At 49.9% G+C, this 20,939-nt stretch overlaps 2 protein-coding genes across 5 annotated transcripts in view; one reads left to right on the top strand and one right to left on the bottom strand.

The window, feature by feature from the left end:
- Positions 1 to 2,092, bottom strand: part of LOC140384766 (transmembrane protein 263-like) — a 458,167-nt gene extending 456,075 nt beyond the window's left edge. For 2 of the 4 annotated variants that reach the window (XM_072466765.1, XM_072466767.1), the window contains exon 1: positions 1,965 to 2,038. Coding sequence is in view for 1 of the 4 variants with exons in the window: in XM_072466768.1 (XP_072322869.1) it covers positions 1,965 to 1,970 (6 nt within the window). In the remaining 3 variants the exon portion in view is untranslated. Of the gene's footprint in view, positions 1 to 1,964 lie in introns of all 4 variants that reach the window. The other 2 variants (XM_072466768.1, XM_072466766.1) reach the window with 2 other exon arrangements.
- LOC140384765 (uncharacterized) overlaps positions 1 to 20,939 on the top strand; it is a 95,908-nt gene that overhangs the window by 54,861 nt on the left and 20,108 nt on the right. The window lies entirely within an intron of this gene.

Here is a 20,939-nt window from a genome sequence, read left to right as displayed (position 1 = left end):
CCCCCACCGTCTCCACTCTCCTCCCCCCCACCGTCTCCCCTCACTCTCCCCCCCCACCGTCTCCCCCCCCACCATCTCCCCTCACACTTCCCCCCCCCCCGCCGTCTCCCCTCACTCTCCCCCCACCGTCTCCCCTCACTCTCCCCCCCCCGCCATCTCCCCTCTCTCCCCCCCCACCGTCTCCCCTCTCTCCCCCCCCCACCGTCTCCCCTCTCTCCCCCCCCCACCGTCTCCCCTCACTCTCCCCCCCCACCGTCTCCCATCACTCTCCCCCCCCCACCATCTCCCCCCCCACCGTCTCCCCTCTCCCCCCCCCAACCGTCTCCCCTCTCTCCCGCCCCAACCGTCTACCCTCACTCCCACCCCCACCGTCTCCCCTCTCTCTCCCCCCCCACACCGTCTCCCCTCTCCCCCCCACCGTCTCCCCTCCCCCTCCCCACCGTCTCCCCTCTCTCCCCACCCCACCGTCTCTCCTCTCCCCCCCCCGACGGTCTCTCCTCTCTCCCTCCCCCCACCGTCTCCCCCCCCCACCATCTCCCCTCCCCCCCACCGTCTCCCCTCCCCCCCCACCATCTCCCCTCCCCCCACCCCCACCGTCTCCCCTCCCCTCTCCCCCCCCCCACCGTCTCCCCTCTCTCCCACCCCCCCACCGTCTCCCCTCTCTCCCACCCCCCACCGTCTCCCCTCTCCTCCCCCCCCCACCGTCTCCCCTCTCCTCCCCCCCCCACCGTCTCCCCTCTCCTCCCCCCCCCCACCGTCTCCCCTCTCCTCCTCCCCCCCCCCACCGTCTCCCCTCTCCTCCTCCCCCCCCCCACCGTCTCCCCTCTCCTCCCCCCCCCACCGTCTCCCCTCTCTCCCACCCCCACCGTCTCCCCTCTCCTCCCCCCCCCACCGTCTCCCCTCTCCTCCCCCCCCCACCGTCTCCCCTCTCTCCCACCCCCACCGTCTCCCCTCTCCTCCCCCCCCCCCACCGTCTCCCCTCTCCTCCTCCCCCCCCCACCGTCTCCCCTCTCCTCCCCCCCCCACCGTCTCCCCTCTCTCCCACCCCCACCGTCTCCCCTCTCCTTCCCCCCCCCACCGTCTCCCCTCTCCTCCCCCCCCACCGTCTCCCCCCCCCCACCGTCTCCCCTCTCCCCCCCCCCCACCGTCTCCCCTCTCCTCCCCCCCCCCCACCGTCTCCCCTCACTCTCCCCCCCCCCCACCGTCTCCCCTCTCCTCCCCCCCCCCCACCGTCTCCCCTCTCCTCCCCCCCCCCACCGTCTCCCCTCACTCTCTCCCCCCCCCCACCGTCTCCCCTCTCCTCCCCCCCCCCCCCACCGTCTCCCCTCTCCTCCCCCCCCCCACCGTCTCCCCTCTCCTTCCCCCCCCCACCGTCTCCCCTCTCCTCCCCCCCCACTGTCTCCCCTCACTCTCTCCCCCCCCCCACCGTCTCCCCTCTCCTCCTCCCCCCCCCCCACCGTCTCCCCTCTCCTCCCCCCCCCACCGTCTCCCCTCTCTCCCACCCCCACCGTCTCCCCTCTCCTCCCCCCCCCCACCGTCTCCCCTCTCCTCCCCCCCCCCACCGTCTCCCCTCTCCTCCTCCCCCCCCCCACCGTCTCCCCTCTCCTCCCCCCCCCACCGTCTCCCCCCCCCCACCGTCTCCCCTCTCCTCCCCCCCCCCACCGTCTCCCCTCTCCTCCCCCCCCCCCCACCGTCTCCCCTCTCCTCCCCCCCCCCCCCCCCCCACCGTCTCCCCTCTCCTCCCCCCCCCCCCCCCACCGTCTCCCCTCTCCTCCCCCCCCCCCCCCCCACCGTCTCCCCTCTCCTCCCCCCCCCCCCCCCCCCCCACCGTCTCCCCTCTCCTCCCCCCCCCCCCCCACCGTCACCGTCTCCCCTCTCCTCCCCCCCCCCCGTCTCCCCTCTCTCTCCCCCGGGCCCGGGCGCCGCTCTCCCCCGGGCCCGGCCCCCGGGCGCCGCTCTCTCACCTTCATGCTGGAGCCGCTCCCTCTCGGGCCGCGGGACAACCGACACCAACCGCTCGCCCCGCCCACTGACAATCGCCAATCAAAGCCCCGCTCCCAGCGGCCAATCAGAGCCCGGCTGCCATCGGCCAATCGGCTCCCGGCTCCACGCGACCAATCAGAGCCCGGCTGCCAGCCGCCAATCAGCGCCCACCTCCTATCACCCGCGGTGAATGACGGGAGGGGATGGCTCTGACTCATTGCCTGGAATCAGGCGGGTCAGAAAAGGCCCTTCGGCCCTTCCACCCATTGAGTCTGTGCCGGCCCAAGATAGGCCCTCACCTGCCAATTCTTCTTTAAAATAAATTTAGAGTGCCCAATTCTTTTTTTCCAATTAAGGGGAAATTTAGCGTGGCCGATCCACCCACCCTGCACATCTTTGGGTTGTGAGGGTGAGACCCACGCAAACACGGGGAGAATGTGCAAACTCCACACGGACAGTGACCCAGAGCCGGGATCGAACCTGAGTCCTCAGCGCGTGAGGCAGCAGGGCTAACCACTGCCTCACCGTGCCGTCCTCCTGATCTGCCAATTCTAATCCCATTTGCCAGCATTTGGCCAACGGCCTTAAGACCAGAAGACATAGAAGCAGAATTAGTCCACTCGGCCCATCGAGTCTGCTCCGCCATTCAATCATGGCTGATATTTTTCTCATCCCCATTCTCCTGCTATCTCCCCATAACCCCTGATCCCCTTATTGATCAAGGACCTATCTTCTCTCGAAGACACTCAGTGATTTTGCCTCCACAGCCTTCTGCGGCCAAGAGTTACACAGATTCACCACCCTCTGGCTGAAGAAATTCCTCCTCGTCTCTGTTTTAAAGGATCGTCCCTTTCGTCTGAGATGGTGTCCTCTGTTTCTAGTTTTTCCTACAAGTGGAAACATCCTCCCCACGTCCACTCTATCCAGGCCTCGCAGTATCCCGTAAGGTTCAATAAGAACTAGGAGCAGGATTAGGCCATCTGGCCCCTCGAGCCTGCTCCGCCATTCAATGAGATCATGGCTGATCTTTTGTGGACTCAGCTCCACTTTCCGGCCCGAACACCATAACCCTTAATCCCTTCATTCTTCAAAAAACTATCTATCTTTATCTTAAAACATTTAATGAAGGAGCCTCTACTGCTTCACTGGGCAAGGAATTCCATAGATTCACAACCCTTTGGGTGAAGAAGTTTCTCCTAAACACAGTCCTAAATCTACTTCCCTCGTCTACAGGTAGACGAGGGTACAGCAGTTGATGTGGTGTATATGGATTTCAGTAAAGCGTTTGATAAGGTTCCCCACGGTAGGCTATTGCAGAAAATACGGAGGCTGGGGATTGAGGGAGATTTAGAGATGTGGATCAGAAATTGGCTAGCTGAAAGAAGACAGAGGGTGGTGTTTGATGGGAAATGTTCAGAATGGAGTTCAGTTACAAGTGGCGTACCACAAGGATCTGTTCTGGGGCCGTTGCTGTTTGTCATTTTTATCAATGACCTAGAGGAAGGCGCAGAAGGGTGGGTGAGTAAATTTGCAGACGATACTAAAGTCAGTGGTGTTGTCGACAGTGTGGAAGGATGTAGCAGGTTACAGAGGGATATAGATAAGCTGCAGAGCTGGGCTGAGAGGTGGCAAATGGAGTTTAATGTAGAGAAGTGTGAGGTGATTCACTTTGGAAGGAATAACAGGAATGCGGAATATTTGGCTAATGGTAAAGTTCTTGGAAGTGTGGATGAGCAGAGGGATCTAGGTGTCCATGTACATAGATCCCTGAAAGTTGCCACCCAGGTTGATAGGGTTGTGAAGAAGGCCTATGGAGTGTTGGCCTTTATTGGTAGAGGGATTGAGTTCCGGAGTCAGGAGATCATGTTGCAGCTGTACAAAACTCTGGTACGGCCGAGTATTTGCATTTGGAGTATTGCGTACAGTTCTGGTCACCGCATTATAGGAAGGACGTGGAGGCTTTGGAGCGGGTGCAGAGGAGATTTACCAGGATGTTGCCTGGTATGGAGGGAAAATCTTATGAGGAAAGGCTGATGGACTTGAGGTTGTTTTCGTTGGAGAGAAGAAGGTTAAGAGGAGACTTAATAGAGACATACAAAATGATCAGGGGGTTAGATAGGGTGGACAGTGAGAGCCTTCTCCCGCGGATGGAAATGGCTGGCACGAGGGGACATAGCTTTAAACTGAGGGGTAATAGATATAGGACAGAGGTCAGAGGTAGGTTCTTTACGCAAAGAGTAGTGAGGCCGTGGAATGCCGTACCTGCAACAGTAGTGAACTCGCCAACATTGAGGGCATTTAAAAGTTTATTGGATAAACATATGGATGATAATGGCATAGTGTAGGTTAGATGGCTTTTGTTTTGGTGCAACATCGTGGGCCGAAGGGCCTGTACTGCGCTGTATCGTTCTATGTTCTATGTACTTCCCCTTATTTTGAGGCTATGCCCCCTAGTTCTGCTTCCACCCGCCAGTGGAAACAACCTGCCCGCATCTATCCTGTCTATTCCCTTCATAATCTTATATGTTTCTATAAGATCCCCCCTCATCCTTCTGAATTCCAACGAGTACAGTCCCAGTCTACTCAACCTCTCCTCGTAATCCAACCCCTTCAGCTCTGGGATTAACCTAGTGAATCTCCTCTGCACACCCTCCAGTGCCAGTACGTCCTTTCTCAAGTAAGGAGACCAAAACTGAACACAATACTCCAGGTGTGGCCTCACTAACACCTTATACAATTGCAGCAGAACCTCCCTAGTCTTAAACTCCATCCCTCTAGCAATGAAGGACAAAATTCCATTTGCCTTCTTAATCACCTGTTGCACCTGTAAACCAACTTTTTGCGACTCATGCACTAGCACACCCAGGTCTCTCGGCACAGCGGCATGTTTTAATATTTTATCATTTAAATAATCATCCCTTTTGCTACCAAAATGGATAACCTCACATTTGTCAACATTGTATTCCATCTGCCATACCCTAGCCCATTCACTTAGCCTATCCAAATCCCTCTGCAGACTTCCAGTATCCTCTGCACTTTTTGCTTTACCACTTATCTTACAAAGAACAAACAAAGAACAAAGAAATGTACAGCACAGGAACAGGCCCTTCGGCCCTCCAAGCCCGTGCCGACCATACTGCCCGACTAAACTACAATCTTCTACACTTCCTGGGTCCGTATCCTTCTATTCCCATCCTATTCATATATTTGTCAAGATGCCCCTTAAATGTCCCTATCGTCCCTGCTTCCACTACCTCCTCCGGTAGCGAGTTCCAGGTACCCACTACCCTCTGCGTAAAAAACTTGCCTCGTACATCTACTCTAAACCTTGCCCCTCTCACCTTAAACCTATGCCCCCTAGTAATTGACCCCTCTACCCTGGGGAAAAACCTCTGACTATCCACTCTGTCTATGCCCCTCATAATTTTGTATACCTCTATCAGGTCGCCTCTCAACCTCCTTCGTTCCAGTGAGAACAAACTGAGTTTATTCAATCGCTCCTCATAGCTTATGCCCTCCATACCAGGCAACATTCTGGTAAATCTCTTCTGCACCCTCTCTAAAGCCTCCACATCCTTCTGGTAGTGTGGCGACCAGAATTGAACACTATACTCCAAGTGTGGCCTAACTAAGGTTCTATACAGCTGCAACATGACTTGCCAATTCTTATACTCAATGCCCCGGACAATGAAGGCAAGCATGCCGTATGCCTTCTTGACTACCTTCTCCACCTGTGTTGCCCCTTTCAATGACCTGTGGACCTGTACTCCTAGATCTCTTTGACTTTCAATACTCTTGAGGGTTCTACCATTCACTGTATATTCCCTACCTGCATTAGACCTTCCAAAATGCATTACCTCACATTTGTCCGGATTAAACTCCATCTGCCATCTCTCCGCCCAAGTCTCCAGACAATCTAAATCCTGCTGTATCCTCAGGCAGTCCTCATCGCTATCCGCAATTCCACCAACCTTTGTGTCGTCTGCAAACTTACTAATCAGACCAGTTACATTTTCCTTCAAATCATTTATATATACTACAAAGAGCAAAGGTCCCAGCACTGATCCCTGTGGAACACCACTGGTCACAGCCCTCCAATTAGAAAAGCATCCCTCCATTGCTACCCTCTGCCTTCTATGGCCTAGCCAGTTCTGTATCCACCTTGCCAGTTCACCCCTGATCCCGTGTGACTTCACCTTTTGTACTAGTCTACCATGAGGGACCTTGTCAAAGGCCTTACTGAAGTCCATATAGACAACATCTACTGCCCTACCTGCATCAATCATCTTAGTGACCTCCTCGAAAAACTCTATCAAGTTAGTGAGACACGACCTCCCCTTCACAAAACCGTGCTGCCTCTCACTAATACGTCCATTTGCTTCCAAATGGGAGTAGACCCTGTCTCTAAGAATTCTCTCCAGTAATTTCCCTACCACTGAAGTAAGGCTCACCGGCCTGTAGTTCCCGGGATTATCCTTGCTACCCTTCTTAAACAGAGGAACAACATTGGCTATTCTCCAGTCCTCCGGGACATCCCCTGAAGACAGCGAGGATCCAAAGATTTCTGTCAAGGCCTCGGCAATTTCCTCTCCAGCCTCCTTCAGTATTCTGGGGTAGATCCCATCAGGCCCTGGGGACTTATCTACCTTAATATTTTTTAAGACACCCAACACCTCGTCTTTTTGGATCACAATGTGACCCAGGCTATCTACACCCCCTTCTCCAGACTCAACATCTACCAATTCCTTCTCTTTGGTGAATACTGATGCAAAGTATTCATTTAGTACCTCGCCCATTTCCTCTGGCTCCACACAGAGATTCCCTTGCCTATCCTTCAGTGGGCCAACCCTTTCCCTGGCTACCCTCTTGCTTTTTATGTACGTGTAAAAAGCCTTGGGATTTTCCTTAACCCTATTTGCCAATGACTTTTCGTGACCCCTTCTAGCCCTCCTGACTCCTTGCTTAAGTTCCTTCCTACTTTCCTTATATGCCACACAAGCTTCGTCTGTTCCCAGCCTTTTAGCCCTGACAAATGCCTCCTTTTTCTTTTTGACGAGGCCTACAATATCACTCGTCATCCAAGGTTCCCGAAAATTGCCGTATTTATCTTTCTTCCTCACAGGAACATGCCGGTCCTGTATTCCTTTCAACTGACACTTGAAAGCCTCCCACATGTCAGATGTTGATTTGCCCTCAAACATCCGCCCCCAATCTATGTTCTTCAGTTCCCGCCTAATACTGTTATAATTAGCCTTCCCCCAATTTAGCACATTCATCCTCGGACCACTCTTATCCTTGTCCACCAGTACTTTAAAACTTACTGAATTGTGGTCACTGTTACCGAAATGCTCCCCTACTGAAACATCTACCACCTGGCCGGGCTCACTCCCCAATACCAGGTCCAGTACCGCCCCTTCCCTAGTTGGACTGTTTACATATTGTTTTAAGAAGCCCTCCTGGATGCTCCTTACAAACTCCGCCCCGTCTAAGCCCCTGGCACTAAGTGAGTCCCAGTCAATATTGGGGAAGTTGAAGTCTCCCATCACCACAACCCTGTTGTTTCTACTCTTTTCCAAAATCTGTCTACCTATCTGCTCCTCTATCTCCCGCTGGCTGTTGGGAGGCCTGTAGTATACCCCCAACATTGTGACTGCACCCTTCTTATTCCTGATCTCTACCCATATAGCCTCACTGCCCTCTGAGGTGTCCTCTCGCAGTATAGCTGTGATATTCTCCCGAACAAGTAGCGCAACTCCGCCTCCCCTTTTACATCCCCCTCTATCCCGCCTGAAACATCTAAATCCTGGAACGTTTAGCTGCCAATCCTGCCCTTCCCTCAACCAGGTCTCTGTAATGGCAACAACATCATAGTTCCAAGTAGTAATCCAAGCTCTAAGTTCATCTGCCTTACCCGTAATGCTCCTTGCATTAAAACATATGCACTTCAGGCCACCAGACCCGCTGTGTTCAGCAACTTATCCCCGTCTGCTCTGCCTCAGAGCCACACTGTCCCTATTCCCTAGTTCTCCCTCAATGCTCTCACCTTCTGACCTATTGCTCCCGTGCCCACCCCCCTGCCATACTAGTTTAAACCCTCCCGTGTGACACTAGCAAACCTCGCGGCCAGGATATTTATGCCTCTCCGGTTTAGATGCAACCCGTCCATCTTATACAGGTCACACCTGCCCCGGAAGAGCTCCCAGTGGTCCAGATAACGGAAACCCTCCCTCCTACACCAGCTGTTTAGCCACGTGTTTATCTGCTCTATCTTCCTATTTCTAGCCTCACTGGCACGTGGCACAGGGAGTAATCCCGAGATTACAACCCTCAAGGTCCTGTCTTTTAACTTTCTGCCTAGCTCCCTGAACTCCTGCTGCAGGACCTCATGCCCCTTCCTGCCTATGTCGTTAGTACCAATATGTACAACGACCTCTGCCTGTTTGCCCTCCCCCTTCAGGATTCCCTCTCCCCGTTCGGAGACATCCTGGACCCTGGCACCAGGGAGGCAACATACCATCCTGGAGTCTCTTTCACGTCCACAGAAGCGCCTATCTGTGCCCCTGACTATAGAGTCCCCTATTACTATTATTCTTCTGCGCTTTGACCCTCCCTTCTGAACATCAGAGCCAGCCGTGGTGCCACTGCTCTGGCTGCTGCTGTTTTCCCCTGATAGGCTATCCCCCCCGACAGTATCCAAAGGGGTATATCTGTTCGAGAGGGGGACAACCACAGGGGATTCCTGCACTGACTGCCTGCCCTTTCTGGTGGTCACCCATTTCTCTGCCTGCACCTTGGGTGTGACCACATTTACATAACTGCGATCTATGACGCTTTCCGCCACCTGCATGCTCCTAAGTGCATCCAATTGCTGCTCCAACCGAACCATGCGGTCTGTGAGGAGCTCCAGTTGGGTGCACTTTCTGCAGATGAAGCCATCCGGGACGCTGGAAGCCTCCCGGACCTGCCACATCTCACAGTCAGAGCACAGCACCCCTCTAACGGACATTGCGTCAATTAATTAAAATTAAAATTTGTCTTTTTTTTTCAATACTTTTTTTTAAATTTCAAAGTTACTGTCAACTATCTGTTTCCTAGCACTAGATTTCTAATAGAAATGCGATAGCTAACTATAATACTCTCCGATCTCTGGCTTAGATATCCTCTAAATTATAATTAAGTTATTATGTTTAATTAGTTCCCAAATACTCAAATTTTTTTTTGTGTCGTCTGCAAACTTGGACACATTGTCCTTGGTCCCCAACTCCAAATCATCTATGTAAATTGTGAACAGTTGTGGGCCCAACACTGATCCCTGAGGGACACCACTAGCTACTCATTGCCAACCAGAGAAACACCCATTAATCCCCACTCTTTGCTTTCTATTAATTAACCAATCCTCTATCCATGCTACTACTTTCCCCTTAATGCCATGCATCTTTATCTTATGCAGCAACCTTTTGTGTGGCACCTTGTCAAAGGCTTTCTGGAAATCCAGATATACCACATCCATTGGCTCCCCGTTATCTACCGCACTGTTAATGTCCTCAAAAAATTCCACTAAATTAGTTAGGCATGACCTGCCCTTTATGAACCCATGCTGCGTCTGCCCAATAGGACAATTTCCATCCAGATGCCTCGCTATTTCTTCCTTGATGATAGATTCCAGCATCTTCCCTACTACCGAAGTTAAGCTCACTGGCCTATAATTACCCGCTTTCTGCCTACCTCCTTTTTAAACAGTGGTGTCACATTTGCTAATTTCCAATCCACCGGGACCACCCCAGAGTCTAATGAATTTTGGTAAATTATCACTAGTGCATCTGCAATTTCCCTAGCCATCTCTTTTAGCACTCTGGGATGCATTCCATCAGGTCCAGGAGACTTGTCTACCTTTAGCCCCATTAGCTTGCCCATCACGACCTCCTTGGTGATAACAATCCTCTCAAGGTCCTCACCTGTCATAGCCTCATTTCCATCAGTCACTGGCATGTTATTTGTGTCTTCCACCGTGAAGACCGACCCAAAAACCTGTTCAGTTCCTCAGCCATTTCCTCATCTCCCATTATTAAATCTCCCCTCTCATCCTCTAAAGGACCAATATTTATCTTAGCCACTCTTTTTTGTTTTATGTATTTGTAGAAACTTTTGCTATCTGTTTTTATATTCTGAGCAAGTTTACTCTCATAATCTATCTTACTCTTCTTTATTGCTTTTTTAGTAGCTTTCTGTTGCCCCCTAAAGATTTCCCAGTCCTCTAGTCTCCCACTGATCTTTGCCACTTTGTATGTTTTTTCCTTCAATTTGATACTCTCCCTTATTTCCTTAGATATCCACGGTCGATTTTCCCTCTTTTTACCGTCCTTCCTTTTTGTTGGTATAAACCTTTGCTGAGCACTGTGAAAAATTACTTGGAAGGTTCTCCACTGTTCCTCAACTGTTTCACCATAAAGTCTTTGCTCCCAGTCTACCTTAGCTAGTTCTTCTCTCATCCCATTGTAATCTCCTTTGTTTAAGCACAAAACACTAGTGCTTGATTTTACCTTCTCACCCTCCATCTGTATTTTAAATTGCTCCATATTGTGATCGCTCCTTCCGAGAGGATCCCTAACTATGAGATCCTGAATCAATCCTGTCTCATTACACAGGACCAGATCTAGGACCGCTTGTTCCCTCGTAGGTTCCATTACATACTGTTCTAGGAAACTATCCCGGATACATTCTATAAACTGCTCCTCAAGGCTGCCTTGACCGACCTGGTTAAACCAATAAACATGTGGATTAAAATCTCCCATGATAACTGCTGTACCATTTCTACATGCATCAGTTATTTCTTTGTTTATTGCCTGCCCCACCATAATGTTACTATTTGGTGGCCCATAGATTACTCCTATCAGTGACTTTTTCGCCTTACTATTCCTGATTTCCACCCAAATGGATTCAACCTTATCCTCCATAGCACCGATGTCATCCCTTCCTGTTGCCCGGATGTCATCCTTAAATAACAGAGCTACACCACCTCCCTTACCATCCACTCTGTCCTTCCGAAAAGTTTGAGACCCTCGGATATTTAACTCCCAGTCGTGACCATCCTTTAACCATGTTTCAGTAATGGCCACTAAATCATAGTCATTCACGATGATTTGCGCCATCAACACATTTACCTTATTCCGAATACTACGAGCATTCAGGTAAAGTACACTTATGTTGGCTTTTTTACCTCTGTTCTGAATCTTAACACCTCGATCAGTAACCTCTCCTAAGTTATATTTCCTCTTAACCTTTCTCCTAATTTTCCTTGTCGTTGAACTCATATCTTCATGTAACAACCTGCCGCGTCGCTTACCATTAATGTTTTCACTTCCCGTTTTATTTCTTTTAGTATTCCTGGTCCTATTCACTGAGCTCCCCTCAGTCACTGTACCTAGTACTGTCGCCCTTTTTGATTTTTGACTGTGGCTTCTCTGCCTTACACTTTCCCCCTTACTGCCTTTTATTTCTGTCCCTGTTTTACTACCTTCCAACTTCCTGCATCGGTTCCCATCCCCCTACCACATTAGTTTAAACTCTCCCCAACAGCTCTAGCAAACACCCCACCTAGGACCCTAACCCTAATAAGATCCCCTCTCATTACTTCTAAACTCCAACGAGTACAGACCCAGAATCCTCAACTGTTCCTCATACGACAAGCTCTTCATTCCAGGGATCATTCTTGTGAACCTCCACTGGACCCTTTCCAAGGCCAGCACATCTTTCTTTAGATACGGGGCTCAAAACTGCTCACAATACTCCAAATGGGATCTGACCAGAGCCTTCCACAGCCTCAGAAGTACATCCCTGGTCTTGTATTCTAGCCCTCTTGACATGAATGCTAACATTGCATTTGCCTTCCTAACTGCCGACTGAACCTGCACATTAACCTTAAAAGAATCGTGAACAAGGACTCCCAAGTCCCTTTGTGCTTCTGATTTCTTAAGCATTTCCCCATTTATAAAATAGTCTGAGCCTAAATTCCTCCTTCCAAACTGCATAACCTCACATTTTCCACATTGTATTTCATTTGCCACTTCATTGTCCACTCTCCTAGCCTGTCCAATTCCTTCTGCAAACCCCTTGCTTCCTCAATACTACCTGTCCCCCTGTCCTTGAATGTTAAGACTTGCCAAGTACTCAGCCAGGTACTTTTTAAAGAATATGGGGCATCAAGATAAAAATAGATAGTTTTTTGAAGAACAAAGGAATAAAGGGTTATGGTGTTCGGGAGGGAAAGTGGAGCTGAGTCCACAAAAGATCAGCCATGATTTCATTGAACAGTGGAACAGACTCGAAGGGCCAGTTGGCCTACCCCTGCTCCTAGTTCTTATGTTCTTATGTTAACCCGCCTCTCCCACCCTCCCAGGCAGTGTATTACAGACTGTCCCACCCTCTGGGTAAACAGGATATTCTTCAAATCCTCCCTAAACCTGCCACCCATCACCTTGAACTTGTGTCCCCCTCGTGACTAACCCTTCAACTAAGGGGAACAGCTGCTCCCTATCCACCCTGTCCATGCCCCTCAGAATCTTGTGCACCTCGATCAGGTCACCCCTCAGTATTCTCTGCTCCAATGATAACAACCCAAGCCTATCCAACCTCTCTTCATAACTTAAATGTTCCATCCCAGGCAACATCCTGGTGAATCTCCTCTGCACCCCCACCAGTGCAATCACATCCTTCCTATAATGTGACAACCAGAATTGCACACAGTACTCCAGCTGTGGCCTCACCAAAGTTCTATACAACTCCAACATGACCTCCCTGCTTTTGTAATCTGTGCCCCGATTGATAAAAGCGAGTGTCCCATATGCCTTTTTCACCACCCTATTAACCTGCCCTTCTGCCTTCAGAACACGCCAAGGTCCCTTTGTTCTTCGGAATGTCCCAATGTGGTGCCATTCATTGAATACTTCCTTGTTAAATTACTCCTTCCAAAGTGTATCACCTCACACTTTTTAGGGTTAAATTCCATCTGCCACCTTTCTGCCCATTTGACCATCCCGTCTACATCGTCCTGTAACCCAAGACACTCAACCTCACTGTTAACCCCCCGGCCAATCTTTGTGTCATCCCACAAACTTACTGATTCTATCCCCTACATAGTCATCTATGTCATTTATATAAACCAGCACTCTATACCAGCATCCCCCATGACGACAGCATTGCTGCAACAGCCTCAGTACTCAACACCGACAACTGCCAATCTCCAGGCGCAATACTGCAACTCATCCACTTCATTCTGGATCACAACGTCTTCACCTTCGACAACAAGTTCTTCATCCAGACGCACGGAACAGCCATGGGGACCAAATTTGCACCCCAATACGGCAACATCTTCATGCACAAGTTTGAACAAGACCTACTCACCGCACAGGACCTTCAACCGACGTTATATACCAGATACATCAATGACATTTTTTTCCTTTGGACCCACGGCGAAGAATCACTGAAACGACTACACGATGACATCAATAAGTTCCATCCAACCATCAGACTCACCATGGACTACTCTCCAAAATCAGTTGCATTCTTGGACACACTCGCCTCCATCAAGGACGTTCACCTCAGCACTTCGCTTTCCCGCAAACCCATGGATAACCTCACGATGCTCCACTTCTCCAGCTTCCACCCTAAACACATTAAAGAAGCCATCCCCTATGGACAAGCTCTCCGTATACACAGGATCTGCTCAGATGAGGAGGAGCGTAACAGACATCTACAGACGTTGAAAGATGCCCTCGTACGAACGGGATATGGCGCTCGACTCATCGATCAACAGTTCCAACGCGCCACAGCAAAAAATTGCGCCGACCTCCTCAGAAGACAAACATGGGACACAACCGACAGAATACCCTTCGTCGTCCAGTACTTCCCCGGAGCGGAGAAACTACGTCATCTTCTTCACAGCCTTCAACACGTCATTGATGAAGATGAACATCTTGCCAAGGTCATCCCCAAACCCCCACTACTTGCCTTCAAACAACCGCGCAACCTCAAACAAACCATTGTTTGCAGCAAACTACCCAGCCTTCAGAACAGTGACCACGACACCACACAACCCTGCCATGGCAATCTCTGCAAGACGTGCCAGATCATCGACATGGATACCACCATTACACGTGAGAACACCACCCACCAGGTATGCGATACATACTCGTGCGACTCGGCCAACGTTGTCTACCTCATACGCTGCAGGAAAGGATGTCTCGAAGCGTGGTACATTGGCGAGACCATGCAGACGCTGTGACAACGAATGAATGGACATCATGCGACAATCACCAGGCAGGAATGTTCCCTTCCAGTCGGGGAACACTTCAGCAGTCAAGGGCATTCAGCCTCTGATCTCCGGGTAAGCGTTCTCCAAGGCGGCCTTCAGGACGCGCGACAACGCAGAATCGCCGAGCAGAAGCTTACAGCCAAGTTCCGCACACACGAGTGCGGCCTCAACCGGGACCTGGGATTCATGTCACATTACATTCATCCCCCACCATCTGGCCTGCAAAATCCTACCAACTGTCCTGGCTTGATGCAATTCACACCTCTTTAACCTGGGGTCACCCCATCTCTGGATCTGTAAAGATTTAATCACCTGCTAATGTTCGTATTCCAAGCATTGTCTGGCATCTTTGAATTTGTCTATATATGTGTTTCTGGAACAGACCTCTTCTTTCACCTGAGGAAGGAGCAGCGCTCCGAAAGCTAGTGACATCGAAACAAACCTGTTGGACTTTAACCTGGTGTTGTAAAACTTCTTACTGTGCTCACCCCAGTCCAACGCCGGCATCTCCACATCATTTATATAAATGACAAACAATAGGGGGCCCAGCACAGATCCCTGTGATACCCCACTGGTCACTGGCTTCCAGACACTAAAGCAGCCGTCTGTCATCACCCTCTGTCTGCTACAGCTAAGCAGATTTTAAAATAGGATTTTCCCTATTTTACCAGCCAGAGCTTTCTCGTATTCCCTCTTTGCTCTCCTAATTGATTTATTAAGCTCCAACCTGCACTTTCTGTACTCCACTAATGCCTCTGCAGACTTGCTCCCCTTATACTTGGTTTTTTTTTCATAAATATTTTATTGAGGTATTTTTGGTTTTACAACAACGAGAAAATAAACAATGTACGTGAATCTATAAACACAGTGCAAAAAGTCTGCTTCCTCCCTTTCAGGTCCCACCTTTATCAGCCCTCTACTCTAAGCTAAACTAACCCCCCTTCTGCTGACGATTAATTTTCTGCAAGGAAGTCGACGAACGGTTGCCCTAGGCGAACCCTAACAGTGACCCTCTCAAGGTGAACTTGATTTTCTCGCCATGTCAGATAGCCAGGTCTCCGACTTCGGGGGCTTTGAGTCCCTCCAAGTTAATAATATCCGACTCCGGGCTACCAGGGAAGCAAAGGCCAGAACGTCGGCCTCTTTCTCCTCCTGGATTCCCGGATCTTCCAACACCCCGAAAATCTCCACCTCCGGACTCGGTACCACTCTTGTTTTTAACACCGTGGACATGACGTCTGCAAACCTCTGCCAGAATCCCCTGAGCTTTGGACATGTCCAGAACATGTGGACATGGTTTGCTGCCCCCCCCCCCACCCACACACACACCTTGCGCACCTATCTTCTACCCCAAAGAACCTGCTCAGCTGGGCCACTGTCATGTGAGCCCGATGAATGACCTTAAACTGTGTCAGGCTGAGCCTGGCACATGTAGTGGATGCGTTGACTCTACTCAACGCATTCGCCCAGAGAGCATCCTCAGTCTCTCCTCCTAACTCCTCCTCCCAATTGCGCTTCAACACCTCAGTCTGCGTGTCCTCTGACCCCATGAGTTCCTTATAGATGTCAGAGACCTTCCCTTCTCCCACCCACACTCTGGAAACTACCCTGTCCTGAATCCCCCTTGGTGGTAGGAGCGGGAAGGTTGAGACCTGTCTGCGTAGGGAGTCCCGCACCTACAGGTACCTGAATTTGTTTCCCCTCGCCAATCCGAATTTCTCCTCCAGCTCCCTCAAGCTAGGAAAGCTCCCCTCTATAAACATATCCCCGATCCTCTCAATTCCTGCTCTCTGCCATCTCCGAAACCCCCTGTCCATCCTTCCCGGGGCAAACCGGTGATTATTACAAATTGGAGACTAGACCGATGCTCCCTCCGCTCCCACATGCTTCCTCCATTGCCCCCAGACTCTCAGGGCCGCCACCACCACGGGTCTGGTGGAGTACCGTGCCGGCAGGAACGGCAGAGGCGCCTTTATCAACGCCCCCAAGCTGGTGCCCCTTATACTTGTTAAAAGCCTTTTTCCTTCTCATTGTTCCTGAATGTCTCTGGTCATCTACGGTTCTCTGGGCGTGTTACACCTTCCCATTACCCTGGAGGGAACGTATTGGGCCTGTATCCTCCCCATGTCCTCTTTGAACGCCCTCCCACTGCTCTTCTGTAAATTTCCCAACAAGTAACTCTTAATTTGTTAAAATCTACTCTCCAAGTCCAAAACTTTTTTTTGTAACTTGTCCATTTCTTTGTCCATAACAAATTTAAATTGAACCATGTTGTGATCGCTATCACCAAAATGCTCCCCCACCAACACATCAACCACCTGTCCGGCTTCATTCCCCAGAATTAGGTCCAGCATTGCACCATCCCTTGTTGGACCCTCTACATATTGAGTTAAAATGTTCTCCTGTTTACATTTTAAGAACTCTGCTCCATCTAAGCCCTTAACATGACGGTTATCCCAATTAATTTTGGGAAAGTTGAAATCACCTAATATAATTACCCTCTAATTATTTTTACATTCCTCCACGAATTGCGCACATATTTGCTCTTCAATTTCCCACTAACTATCTGGGGGTTCTATAATAAACACCTAGAAACGTAGATGTCCCTTTCCTAAGCTCTACCCACAAAGCTTCATTTGATGCCCCTTCCAAGATATCATCGCTCCTTGCCACAGTAACTGCCTCCTTAACTAATAATGCAATGTCTCCTCCTCTTTTACCCCCTCCTCTGTCTTGCCTGAAGATTCTGTATCCCGGGATGTTGAGCTTCCAATCCTGCCCCACTCAACCATGTCTCTGTGATATCATAATTACACGTGTCAATGATCACCCTTTACTCATCCGTTTTACCTTTAAGACTCCTGCCATTAAAGTAGAGGCCCCATATAGCCTTGTCTTACTTCCTTGAAACTTACTACCTGCTGTATTCCCTCTGACCTGATTGCTTTTCTATGTTATACTGTGGCCCTGTTCTGCTATCAGTCTGCGTCCCTTCCCCTTACCAAACTACTTTAAACTCTTCCCAAAAGCACTAGCAAAAATAGGAAATAAGGCTTAAGTGGTGATAATTGGTTTCTTGCCATTGGTTACGGCGAGATCTCGTTTTTCATACAGGAGCGGGCCGGTTGCATCTTGTTTTTGGCCTCTCCCACTATTCACCAGCTTTGTCGCACTCTTGCTAGAGCTCAATGAGGCCGGAGAATCGGGCTCAACAAAGTTTCATGTTTTCAGACTTATACTGTAACAAACAAACTAAAAGCAACATTCACGAAACACTATTTCTGTAGTCAACTTACACTCTGAACTACAGAAAGCTTTCCTCATTAACCTTTCAAAATGACCAAAACTCCTCCTTCCCGGTTTGATTTTACATTGTCCCTTAAGTGGATGCTTCACCCTGCATGAACCAGTCCAAAGTTATTCTCAGCTCCCAATGGCTTGCTGCCTTTTCTCTATTCCAGCCAGGTAACTTCTCATCCTCCAATGACTATCACTGTAAGAGTTTCCAGGGAAGTTCTTCCCTCCAGACAAAACTCGATGAAACTTCCAGAAGACATTGATTTAAGATGAATGGCAAAGAACAAAATAAGGGGTCATCCATTGAAGGCAGAGATGAGGAGGAAAAAGATTTCTCTCAGAGGGTTGTGAGAGTTTGGAACTCTCTTCTTCAAAATGTGGTGGAAACAGAGTCTTTGAGTATTTGTAAGGCAGAGGTAAATAGATTCTTGAAGGAGTGAAAGGTCATTGGGGTATGTGTGGGGGAGGGAATATGGAATTGAGATTACAATTAGATCAGTCATAATCATATTGAACGGTGGAACTGGTTGGAGGGGCCAAGTGGCTGATATCAGCTTTTAATTCATGTGTAACCAATGGTGGTATGAGGAATTTTTAAAAAATATGTCTCAAGCAGAGGGCAGTAGAGCGGAGCTGCTGATTGGCTGCTGTGGGGGAAATTTGCATATGTCCATTGTGGTCACCCTAACTTGAAGATGTACCTGTGCAAGAGACCTAGCTGTTCAAGTGAAGACAAGCATCCTTCAGAGGGCAGTAGAGTGGGGCTGCTGATTGGCTGTTGCGGGGGAAATTTGCATACATCTGTTGTGGTCACCCTAACTTGAAGGTGTACCTGTGCAAGAGACCCTAGCTGTTCAAGTGAAGACAAGCATCCAGCAGAGGGCAGTAGAGCGGAGTTGCTGATTGGCTGTTGCTTGGGAAAGTTGCATGCGTCCGTTGTAGTCACCCTAACTTGAAGGTGGTTTGTGGAGGAGCTGTTGTCAAGTGATGGTTAAACCACAAACACTTCTTCAGTGTTTCCCTCCCTACCCCCTCCTCTAACCAAAAAAAAGGTAAGAAGTCTTACAGCACCAGGTTAACGTTCAACATGTTTGTTTCAAACACTAGCTTTTGGAGCACTGCTCCTTCCTCAGGTGAATGAAGAGCTTTGTTCCAGAAACATATATATAGATAAATTCAAAGATGCAAGACAATGCTTAGAATGCGAGCATTAGCAGGTGATTAAATCTTTACAGATCCAGAGATGGGTTAACTCCAGGTTAAAGAGGTGTGAATTGTGTCAAGCCAGTACGGTTAGTAGGATTTCGCAAGCCCAGCTCCAACGCGCCACAGCAAAAATCCACACCGACCTCCTCAAAAGACAAACACGGGACACAACCGACAGAGTACGTTTCGTCATCCAGTACTTTCGTGGAGCAGAGAAACTACGACATCTTCTTCGCAGCCTTCAACACGTCATCGATGAAGATGAACATCTTGCCAAGGTCATCCCCACACCCCCACTACTTGCCTTCAAACAACCGCGCAACCTCAAACAAACCATTGTTTGCAGCAAACTACCCAGCCTTCAGAACAGTGACCACGACACCACACAACCCTGCCATGGCAAACTCTGCAAGACGTGCCAGATCATCGACATGGATACCACCATTACACGTGAGAACACCACCCACCAGGTACGCGGAAAATACTCGTGCGACTCAGCCAACATTGTCTGCCTCATACGCTGCAGGAAAGGATGTCCCGAAGCGTGGTACATTGGCGAAACCATGCAGACGCTGCGACAACGAATGAACGGACATCACACGACAATCACCAGGCAGGAATGTTCCCTTCCAGTCGGGGAACACTTCAGCAGTCAAGGGCATTCAGCCTCTGATCTCCGGGTAAGCCCAAGGCGGCCTTCAGGACCCGCAACAACGCAGAATCGCCGAGCAGAAACTTATCGTCAAGTTCCACACACATGAGTGCGGCCTCAACCGGGACCTGGGATTCATGTCGCATTACATTCATCCCCCACCATCTGGCCTGGGCTTGCGAAATCCTACCAACTGTCCTGGCTTGAGACAATTCACACCTCTTTAACCTGGCGTTACCCCATCTCTGGATCTGTAAAGATTTAATCACCTGTTAATGCTCACATTCTAAGCATTGTCTGGCATCTTTGAATTTGTCTATTTATATGTTTCTGGAACATACCTCTTCATTCACCTGAGGAAGGAGAAGTGCTCCAAAAGCTAGTGTTTGAAACAAACATGTTGGACTTTAACCTGGTGTTGTAAGACTTCTTACTGTGCTCACTTCTTACGCCAGCATCTCCACATCAAAAAGCAACAACCGCTGTAAAGATCAAGAGGAAGGCTCGAGGGCAGGTAGAAGTAGAAAGAAGTTGAACCGTGACATCACAGCCTGCAGGTAAGGGATTGGCTGGTGACTGGTAAGTAGTTTTTATTTTATTTTCCCTCAGGTATTATCGTGCGGGGCGCAGAGGCTGCTGAGTGAGTGCTTGCTGAGATGGGGAGTGAATAGCAGGTAAGCTCTTTCTTTCTTTTTCTTTTTTTATCTAGAGGGGATGGCAGGGAAGGTAGTGCAATGTTCCTCCTGCAGAATGTTTGAGGTGAGGGACGCCGTCAGTGTCCCTGCTGATTTCATCTGTGGGAAGTGTACCCATCTCCAGCTCCTCAGAAACCGCGTTCTGGAGCTGGATGAACTTCGGATCATTCGGGAGGCAGAGGTGGTCATAGATAGAAGCTTCAGGGATGTAGTTACTCCGAAGAATAAAGATAGATGGGTGACGGTGAGAGGGGCTGGGAGGAAGCAGTCAGTACAGGGATCCCCTGTGGCCGTTCCCCTTAGTAACAAGTATACTGCTTTGGATACTGTTGGGGGGATGACTTACCAGGGGTAAGCCATGGGGTACAGGTCTCTGGCACAGAGTCTGTCCCTGTTGCTCAGAAGGGAAGGGGGAGAGGAGTAGAGCATTAGTCATTGGAGACTCCATAGTTAGGGGGATAGATAGTAGATTCTGTGGAAACGAAAGAGACTCACGGTTGGTGTGTTGCCTCCCAGGTGCCAGGGTGCGTGATGTCTCGGATCGTGTTTTCGGGATCCTTAAGGGGGAGGGGGAGCAGCCCAAGTCGTGGTCCACATAGGTACCAACGACATAGGTAGGAAAAGGGATAGGATGTAAGGCAGGAATTCAGGGAGCTAGGGTGGAAACTTAGATCTAGGACAAACAGAGTTATTATCTCTGGGTTGTTACCCGTGCCACGTGATAGCGAGACGAGGAATAGGGAGAGAGAGGAGTTGAACACATGGCTACAGGGATGGTGCAGGAGGGAGGGTTTCA

Source organism: Scyliorhinus torazame, chromosome 10, assembly GCF_047496885.1.
Source record: "Scyliorhinus torazame isolate Kashiwa2021f chromosome 10, sScyTor2.1, whole genome shotgun sequence".
In the NCBI taxonomy this organism is placed as follows: domain Eukaryota; kingdom Metazoa; phylum Chordata; class Chondrichthyes; order Carcharhiniformes; family Scyliorhinidae; genus Scyliorhinus; species Scyliorhinus torazame.
This window is presented reverse-complemented; position numbering and strand designations above follow the sequence as displayed.